At 45.0% G+C, this 9,991-nt stretch overlaps 2 protein-coding genes across 2 annotated transcripts in view; one reads left to right on the plus strand and one right to left on the minus strand.

The window, feature by feature from the left end:
• Positions 1–2,793, plus strand: part of LOC128908047 (beta-1,4-galactosyltransferase 3-like) — a 43,688-nt gene extending 40,895 nt beyond the window's left edge. The window contains exon 8 of the mRNA XM_054197558.1: positions 2,159–2,793. Coding sequence (XP_054053533.1) covers positions 2,159–2,183 — 25 coding nt within the window. The 3' untranslated portion in view covers positions 2,184–2,793. The remainder of the gene's footprint in view (positions 1–2,158) is intronic.
• The window catches only part of B4GALT4 (beta-1,4-galactosyltransferase 4), a 30,403-nt gene extending 27,240 nt beyond the window's left edge, over positions 1–3,163 (minus strand). Inside the window, exon 1 of the mRNA XM_054197664.1 lies at positions 3,025–3,163. The gene's annotated coding sequence lies outside the window, so the exon portion shown is untranslated. The remainder of the gene's footprint in view (positions 1–3,024) is intronic.
• Between the last annotated feature and the right edge of the window lie 6,828 nt (positions 3,164–9,991).

Raw genomic sequence — 9,991 nt, forward strand, 5'->3', positions numbered from 1 at the left:
TTTTTCCTCTCTCTCCCCTCATTCCTGTCACAGCTGCTGCACAGCATTTTGCCCCTTCTTAAATACATTTTACCCAAGGCACCACCAGCCCAGCTGGCGGGCTCAGCCTTGGCCAGTGGTGGGTCTGTTTTGAGGCTGGCTAGAACTGGTTGTGTTCAGCACATCTTGGCTTTAGCATTACTCTTTTTCCAGTGCTTTACATCTATCTCAAATATTAGATAGTGGATATACAATTACTTTTAACATTTCCAGACAATTCGGTGATCAAGCAGGAGACATTTTTACATAGTCACATTTCACTCATAAAACAGAGGCACAACTCTTGGCAATTACTCAGCGCCTAAAATATCACATTAAGATTTCTGAGATTACCAACAGAAAAGCTCATGCTTTCTTTACTAAGCAAGTACAGAGCATTTGCTGCAAATGACCCAACATCATTACCAAGCACAGGCCAACTGAGTGGGTCCTACTCCAATACTGCAGTACAGTTTTCACTTTCCTAGGATGTAATGAACTCTGGTTTTATGCTAAGAAATGCAATCTAATGTCTCCAGGCCAAGGAACATACTTATAAATGGCCTCTCTTGTTACACAACTAGAGCTGAGACACTGACCTCACTAAAAGACACAGCACTGTCAGACTGAGTGCAGTCAAAGAGATGGAGCAAGGCATACAGCAAATAGTACTGGTATACCCGGTAACTACCTAACTGCTTAACAGGGAAATATATTTTAAAAAAAATACAGCACAGTTTAAAAACACCTTCCCCCCAAGGTCAGTGGAATATCCTGAAAAAGCACATGGTGAAACAGATTTCTGTGAACACAGGAATCTCACGTATAATGGAAAGCTAAGGTCATGATTCAACTCAGCAACACCCTATCTTTTTTCTGGCAGCTGCTGCCTTGCTGGAGTGGCATCAGTCAGTACGGATGCCAGATGTCAGAGACCTTGCCATGTTCCAAAGGAAACAAAAAAAAAAAACAAAAAACCCAAAACAACCACTCAACACATTTCTAACCAAATTCCTCACCTCTCTCCTGCACAAAAAATTACATCTGAGAAAAAATTATGCACATTCTTATTTCAGCTTTAAGTATTTCACAATAAATTTTTTAAACCAAAATGTCAACCACAGATAGCTAAAGCAATACAGGACAGAAGTTGAGGTAAGAAGTATAGACCTGTGGCCAATTAATATATTTATAATTTTCAGTTTACAAGTAAGTATGAACAAAGTTGTAAAAAAATGAAAAAAGTAATAAAGTTGTACACATATTATGAATGCATAACTAAGAACAGAATCCCATTATTTGTTTCTTATGGAGGTACTTCAGCATAAGAACGGCACCGAGGGCGTTCCAGTTGAAGCTTCCTTAAGCATGAACAGATTTTACTTTTTTATTATTATTATTACAGTCTTATCTCTGTAAGGATTACAAATTATCAGTGCCTACTGCAAAAACAGCTATCAAGAAACTGCCTAGGTGGCATTATTTTGTTAAGCTTGTACAGGAAGGTACAAGGACCTGTACCTTGTACCTGTAAGGTACAGGACCTTTTCCACGTTAGAACACAATTTAGATCTACGTAGATTTTCAACCAATCTGCAGATGGATTTTTATGCAGGAGAAAAGTTTCAAACATGCAATTTATGTTCTCTAACTCACATCCTTTGGAAGAGTTATGGCCTAGAGCAGTGTTTGACAGAATTCCAACAATTCTAGTTCAATCCAGCAACAAGCAATTTTAATCAAATGCCTGTGGAAGTAATTCTAATAACATACCCCTCAAGAAATCAGGGTACTATTAAACCTTTGGGACAAGCAGCTCTGTAAAATTTCTGGCAGTGGGAGACAGTGTATCACTCTTCCTCCCACTCTGTTACTAATCTCTTTTCCCCATCTCACTGCATCTTGCTGGGGAGTCTAGAGAACTAAAGGTGAAATGTGATGTGGAATCCTCCTCTCCTACTCCCTCAGGGTTAAAAAACTCCTGTCCCTCTAAAACCTTCCTCCTCCTCAACCAAGCAGCAGCAGGGCTCCAGCTCTTTCCAGGAACAAGAGATAAGATCAAGGGGGATGATACGTAACTCAGAAGCAGATTAGGGGAAAGTGGCTCCTTTCTAACCTTTCACTTCTTATTTCTGTGCAGGCATTACCCCTCCCCATCTCACTGATGAATAAAATCATCTGCAAGGGTTCCGAAGTCAACTACAGGACTGAGAGGGACACATTTTCATCAAATGGGGGCTCCCATGAACCTGTGCAAGCCTCCTCTCAAGCCCTCTGATCACTGTTCTGGCTCCTCCAAAATAACATCTAGAGCAATGAGCGAAGAAGCTTATGTCTCATCACTGGGAAAATTTTAGCAAACAGCACCACTTGCCTGTGCTCCAGTTCCTCCATGCGTGAAATGGAGAAAATACTGCCAAGTAGTGAATTTAGTTTACCACAAAACCATTCAAAAGCTTTAGTTGAAATGAAAACACCAGTGCGCTACATCCATCCTCCTGACTTATGATCTCTGAGCCTGATACAGTAAGTACTTCCACCTGGTACATAATTTTTAGATATGTACCTGTTCCCAATTATATCCGTAACGCTACACTACAACGCAATAATGCACCGGCAGCTGTATGCGCAGGACCCCATCCCCAAGTCCTGCCTCTTTTGTTCACAGGGATCACTGCCGGGGGACTCCTTGCACACACTGGGAGCTGCCCAGAAGCAGACGGCGAGATAAACTTCCAAGTGCGAGGCGCAACTACAAACCATCACAAGCCTCCGTTCTTTCGCGAAGGTTTTAAAACTGAAGCACCGTCCGGAAATTAAAACTAATTTACCCCCACCGCTCATCCCCTATTTTACCCCTCTCTCCTCAATTTAACTCAGTTCCAACAACCCCGCTCCCTCATGCGCTCCCAACTCTGGCCGCCGCAGCCCCCCGCCGGCCGGCCAGCCGCCCTCAGGGCGGGCAGCCCACACCGCTCTCCCCCGCTGTGTAACCGAAACGCCTACCTGCAAGGCCCACGCCTGAAGGCGCCCAGGTGCCGAACGCCTCTCCCGCCCCGGGCCGGCAGAGGACGGACGGACACACAGGCAGCTAACCCCCTCCTGCTGCTGCTGCTGCCGCCGCGCGTCCCCGGCCAACCGCCACCCCCGCGCGCAGGCGCCCTGCCGGGCACGCGCGCGCGCCGCGTGCCGGGGGCGGGGCGCGCGCGCCCAACGGCTGCTGGGGGCAGCCCGCCGCTGCCGCCGCTGTGCCTGAGAGGGGGCGGGATAGAGGCGAGGAGCCGGGGTCGGGGTCGGGGCCGGGGCATGAGGGCGGCGGGGAATTCTTTCCTTCCTTTCCTTCCCTCCCTTCCCCCTTTCCCTCCCTTCCCCCTTTCCCATCCGTTCCCTTCCCTTCCCCTTTCCCGAAGGCACCACCAGCAACCCCAGCCCCTGCCGCCAACCATGGAGCACAGGGGTAGAACAGCCACCTCCCGCCATAGAGACCCCACCTGAGGGACAGAGCGACCCCGCCATGGTGGTGGCCATCATCATCCCTCATCCCCCACCATGACAGCCCTTCAACAGGGCAGGGAGTAATGGGCTGTGCGGGCCTTGTTTCCTTGTTTGCTTTAGGATTTCAGAGCAAACTCGGGAGGCATAACTTTATCAGAGTAGGTCAGATGGTGCCAGGGGCTCGGCAGGGCTGGGCTGTGAACTCTGACGGAGTGTCCGCTTTTGAGGGCCATGGGTGGGCATCGCAGCATTCCCGATGCTGGTACTTGTCAAAAATTGAGACTTTCGCTTCCTCTCAAAACGTGTCATCTATAGCACTTGTTTACAGTGAAATCAGGTGGGGCTTGGGAGATGTTCTTAGGATCTCAGAAAGCTGAACTTAAGGTGCCTGCTTCCAAAACCTAATTGCTCAGGAAAAAGAAAGGCATTCCCCTTCCTTAATCTTGAATCACGAAAGGGCTTTTCGTATCAAACCGTAACAGTGCAAACAAAACCCCTTCAAGTGTGCATGTCCATATACAGATGGCTGAAAGCGTTTATCTGTTATTATAAAGTTTTCTTAATTTTTGAAAAATCATCAAAATCAAAGGTATTTTTTCTTGCAGGACAAACTAGATCAGCAAATTAGATTAACCAAAGCTCATATTGCTACAATGTAACGTTTGTAGTTTCTCCGTGCAAAACTTTCCAGCATAACTGCCCCTACCGGCAAAAAATTGTGCAATTACTTTAAATTATTTGGTCAAAATATCAAAGCCATTTCACTGACAATGGCAAGAAAAAGCAGCAGGGGAGCAGTAGGGATGACCATGGAGCTTCGCTGCTGAGTCCGCTTGGCTCTAGGGTAAACCTGCATACGTGCCCATCAGGAGCTGGAATATTCCACTCAGACCTCATAAAGTTGCACCCAAGAGGAATATGCTGCCAAGCACTAAAAAAGCCTTTCAAGAAAAAGGCAACATTACTCTTTTGTGGTGAGAAATTACTTCTATTAAAAGAACCAGAGAGGAGAAAACTTGTGTTTAAAAGTGTAAAAAATTAAATGAAGCAAAATGTTGCAAATGTTTTTGCAAGAAAAAAATAACCTCCACTGAAATTGTCAGAAATTGAGTCTGAGGGGGAACAAAGGATAGTCTTAAATTCCTTCTGTTTGTAAATAGTGAAGGATGTTTATAATCCAAAATTAAAAGATAGATGAGTAGTTGTCCAGTAAAAACTCTATGAGTGACCCCTTTTCTAACGGTATTAGTCACACGTATTCATAGTTTTATTCGGGTTTTATAATGTTATGTAATTGTCAAATCCAGATGCTACTTGCTGATTATAATCAAATCTGCCAAAGTGGCATCGGTCTCAAAGATAGTAAGTTTCTGTTAGTGCTGTGAGAATCAGAGCGATAGATATAGATGACACTCCACTGAGAGAGTGAAACAGAGCATTTAGTCATGGTTTGACGCAGCCGAGAGTGTATTGCCATTATCGGGCTTGTCAGTCCACACGCATACCACAGATTTAATTAGCATGTATCTTAAATCCCAATGCACAGAAGCAGACCGCATTCTCACTCATCCTACAGGCCAACAAAGAGAGGTAGCCAAGCAGTGAGACATGAAGTTCTTACGGTGGTGGTCTCGCAGGACAGAGAAGGGATGAGAAGAGGTGGCCAAAGGTGCGTGTGAAGATGCTAGAAGCCAATCAGGATATGCAGAGAACCTGCAAGTGGTGTGTGGACTTGGAGGTGTCAGGGATACTGTGTTACAGCGGTATAAAGGATGTGAGGCAAACTTGGGCTATTGCGGTGAAAGGCATCATGGGGGATGTGGGAAACAAGTTCTGAAAACAGCAATTAATTCCGTTTATGGCCCACGAAACGCTGTGTTACATTGATACAAACACTTCTGTGGCTACAGTTCTATAAAAGTCCCTTTGCATGTTTTCCTCCACACGTGTTCTTATCTGGCAAATTTAACATTTGTCAGACTTCTTTAATCAGGTTCCTTTCCTCTGGACTAAATGTTATGCTTGTTCCAAAAAATAAATCCCTCTTGTGGATCTCATGGGAACGGAGTCTGTATTGAGAAACGCGCTGAGTTCAGAGTCTTCTTCAGTGATCCATCTTTAATCTTTTATTATGCAAAACCTTACATTTTCCCCTACCTCAGAAATTCAGGTTGTCCAAGGTGAGATCTTCAGCTGTTGATTTTAATCCCGCTTGTAGAATATGACAAGAACTGAATTTAAGCTACCCAGAATATCAGCCATGCATCATTGGGCTGCACACCATATGCAAATGTAGTACAAACTATTTTTTTCCCCAAATGTCCCAGAGACTCAAGGTTTTCAAAATGTAAAATGAGATTTTTGAAATCTTTGAAAAAGATCAAAGGTCATTAGTTGTGGAAATAATGCCACCCAATGAATAATTATCTGTAAACTCAGTAATAGGTATTTCAGTGGATTGCTGCATCTCTAGTTTGGAGAAGGACGTACAGTTGTTGAGTAACATTATTATGTTGCAGTGATGAATGGACAATTTTTTTCCTGTCTGGGAAGAGGCAATGATATCAGACAGACAAACCTGATACCTTATCAGTTTCCTTAGCACAACATAAACAGGTTACCCTCAGAAATCAAATGTATACCAGCAGCTTCTTAGGGCTACTAAAACATTACTGATGAAGCAATCCTGAATGTAGTTTATCTCAATACGGCATCATAGAAATATCAGAATTTCTGAGCAAACAGAATCAGAATATGGGTCATTTGGGTCTGTTTCTGTTAGTGTTGCTATTTGCTGAGCAGGAGTAGATTTTAAAGGTTAGTTTCCTATTCGCATAGACATCAGTGATCTGAAGTAAAATTGTTCCATAACACGACTTGTAGAAGATGTACAGAAACACTGTTTTCTTGGAGGCAGATACAAATTTCACATTGGACGCTCTTCCCTGCAGCATGTGTGAAAGCAGCCTTTCTTTTTGTCTCTGTTCTTCAATCTCACAGTTTAAACACAGTCCTTTTACCTGATAAATCTTTTGGATGAAAGCTGTTTGCCTGATGCAATGTAGCCTTGAGAGGTGAACAACAGCAGTGACCCTTTCTTGTGTGCGGATGTGATACAGAGAAACCTTTGGAAGGGAGATTTGACTTCACAGGCAGCAGTTTGCACACAAAATCCAACCTCTGTTCCTGTGGGCACAGGAGGAATTTCTGTCTTGAGCATTTAGACAGCAATGACAACTAGTGACACTAGTATTTGCTGTGTGTTAACATAGATGTGCTAAATCCAGGGTTCTGTGCTCCTGATACCTCATATTTTTTTCCCAAATGTCCCGGTGAATCAAGGTTTTCAAAGTGTAAAATGAGATTTTTGAAATCTTTGAAAAAGTTCAAAGGTCATTAGCTGTGGAAATAATGCCATCCAATAAATACATTTTTTTCCTGTCTGGGAAGAGGCAATGAGGCAAGAGGCTGTGTCTTATTCAGCTACACCCCACTTTAAACCTGTGACTCCCAGTCCTAGCACACACTAAGTAAACATTCTGCAGCACAAAATAACTTCCATGGAAATATGGCACAATTGTACAAGTCAGCAAAGCAGAGCTCACTTTAGCATGGGCTGGGAGCCAATAACAGAGTGGTGTCGGTAGCAAGGAGTTTAGAGTGGGCTTCAAAAGTCACCCCAGCAACTGGTGGAGGTTCAAGCAATTGGTTCATGCTGAATTTCATGTCGCTACAGATGCACTGTTAGTGGTACCCAATCTCGTCTGGATACATGCACACGAGACTGAAGTTATATCTTTGCTTTGTCAAGGTAAGGCTTTGACTCTCTGAGTTAAGTAACAACAAAAAGTTACAGCAAAAAAAGTAACAGCAAAATCAAGTGTGCTGCTGGTTGAGAGTGTGAGAAGTTTTACACTGTTAGTGTTTGCTGGTGTACTGGCTGGTGGGGAAAGCGGTGGTACAGTGATGTAGTGTCAGTGTTTGATCAAAGGCCCTGCAGCAGTTCCACATTTAATCAGTGAGGAAAGGTCTTTTTGAACATGGGCCTCCCTGGGCTTCTTGCTGATGTAATCCAGCGTTTCACATGATGAAGTCCCATGCAAGGATCAGTTAAAACACTAGGGGTATTTCACAAAATGTAACAAGGATGGTCTCGTCTTCCACATTCTGCCGGAACTGCTCCTTGTTCCTCAGTACTCGTTTTCTTAGCTCAGTCTGGATTACAGTTTCCTTGCAAATCTGAGGACAGCAAGGACCCAAACGTTCACACATCTCTGTGCTGAATTCAGTGATAAAAATACAACACACCATGGATTCGCCACAAGGACCCTGGCAGATAAACACAAGGTATTTCTGGAATAGCGTTATCAAGGATAGGCGGGAATAAATTGTCACTCCGCAATTGTCCTGGGCTCATACTGTTTCCATGTAAGAACGAGAAAGGAAAAGATGAGTCACCCAAGTCTCATAGGATTAGTAAGTAGTATGCTAGGGTAGAGGGGGTGTAAACTTAAAACATCCACCTAGAGTTGTTGTCAGGTCAGTAGCCTAACTTTTACAAATAACACAAAGTCACTTCTTTGAGTCAAAATGCATAGCAGCTGTAAGATTCTTCTGCATGTATCCAGACTTAAACTGGTGTTCAGATTTGCAGCTGAGAAGGAATTTCCCCCCTGTGGAATTCGCACAGACCTCAGTCTCCTACCTTACTCTGCCCTGTTGCACGGCTCCATCAGCTAAGATCTCCTGGGCATATTCCAGACAAAGAGCAGCTTTCTCTTGCAGCAGTGTCCTCAGGCCTGAGAGAAACCTGGATTGAGGTTAAGAACAATTTATTTTTTGAAAGATTTCACATTTTAGTTTGAGGTTTTTTTAGTTATTGTTTTTTGTGGCTTTTTTTTTTGTGTGTTTTTGTTTGTTTGTTTTTCCAGATGATCCAGAATAATAGAATGCTTTGGCAGATTTCCTAGTACAAGGTGTGTATTACAGAGTTGCAGACACGGACTACGGCCACAGTCTGCTGATGCAGCTGGGATGTCACAGGTCATTTCTGTGGCTACAGGAAGAAGGATGAGCAAAACTGAGGTGCGAGGGCAGTGAGGCAGGCAAATGCAGTCTGTTCAGCGTGCAGCAGCTGTGGTCCAGTTTGTAGTCGTGAAAATTATCTAAAGATGCTGCTGAGGCTGAAATTGAATGCCTGAGGGACAGACCCTGATCTGCTGGCAGGCAATGGTATCAGAAAGAAGCCCAAACACACTGATAAGCCAATGAGACATTATCAGAGGCCCTTCCAGACCATCATTTTAAAAGTAAAACATAATAGAGGGAAGGGCTGGTCAGGCCAGCTCTACGCCCTTTGTCATAAACTTGCCTGGTCTGAGTTACCAGGTACTCAGGATAAAACATTTAGAGCAGTGCCTCCCCACGCAGAATTGTCTATTGCTCACACGCAAGATTCTTTCCTCCAATATTTCCTCTTGCTCCCTGGGAGAGTTCTCTTCTTGTGGTTGTAAAAGCTAATCATTCAAAGAGCTACCTTTTCACGCCAGCGTCGAGCTGGCACCTACAAGCTGGCCCAGAAGTCACCTGCTGAGCGCTGCTCGGAGCAGGAAGCCTTGGGTTGGTTTCTGTGTCAACCACACGCCAGCCTTTGGTGATCTGCTGCCGCATGGTGGATACTGCAGACACTACCCGATGTCCCTTCCCACTGCTCGACCTTCACTGGGTCTTTCCAGTGCTCAGGCTGTCCTGAATACCTGTGCGTGCCTGCTAACGTGTCCAGGTGGCCCAGGTCTTCTCCAGTTGTGGCACCTCGGCCAAGGGCGGCAGTGGCAGCAGGACTTTTCAGCTGTTGATGTTCAGTCATGTGGGATAAATGGATTTGCTGGCTGCAGTGAAGCAGTTAATTATGATTATAATTATTATATATTGCTATAAAGTTGGGGGGCATCTCATGATGCAAACCATGGAGTTTTATGGATTTATTACTACCTGTGATTCTAGAGCAACAAAAATGGTGGTGGTGCGGCAGAGAGCAAGGCATCATAGCATCACAGAATGGTTTGTGTACGAAAAGACCTCAAAGATGATCTCATTCTAACCCCCCCTGCCATGGGCAGGGACACCTCCCACTAGACCAGGTTGCGAAAGCCCCATCCAGCCTGGCCTTGAACACTTCCAGGGATGGGGCATCCACAGCTTCCCTGGGCAACCCGTTCCCGTGCCTCACCATCCTCACAGTAAAGAATTTCTTCCTGATACTCAATTTAAATCTACCCTCTTCCAGTTTGAAGCCAAGAGACGGAGCATCTCCCCTGGAGGCTCCTGCCTGGGGCTACCCAGCGTGCCGCTGATGCGCGGGTTGAACCAAAAAAAAAACAAACCAGCAAAAAAAAAAGGACAAACCGACGGCATCAGGCAGGCCGCCCCCGCCACCCGTCCCTGCCGCCGCCACCAAGATGGCGGCGCGGCGCGGCCG

This window comes from Rissa tridactyla, chromosome 1, assembly GCF_028500815.1.
Source record: "Rissa tridactyla isolate bRisTri1 chromosome 1, bRisTri1.patW.cur.20221130, whole genome shotgun sequence".
Classification (NCBI taxonomy): Eukaryota; Metazoa; Chordata; class Aves; order Charadriiformes; family Laridae; genus Rissa; species Rissa tridactyla.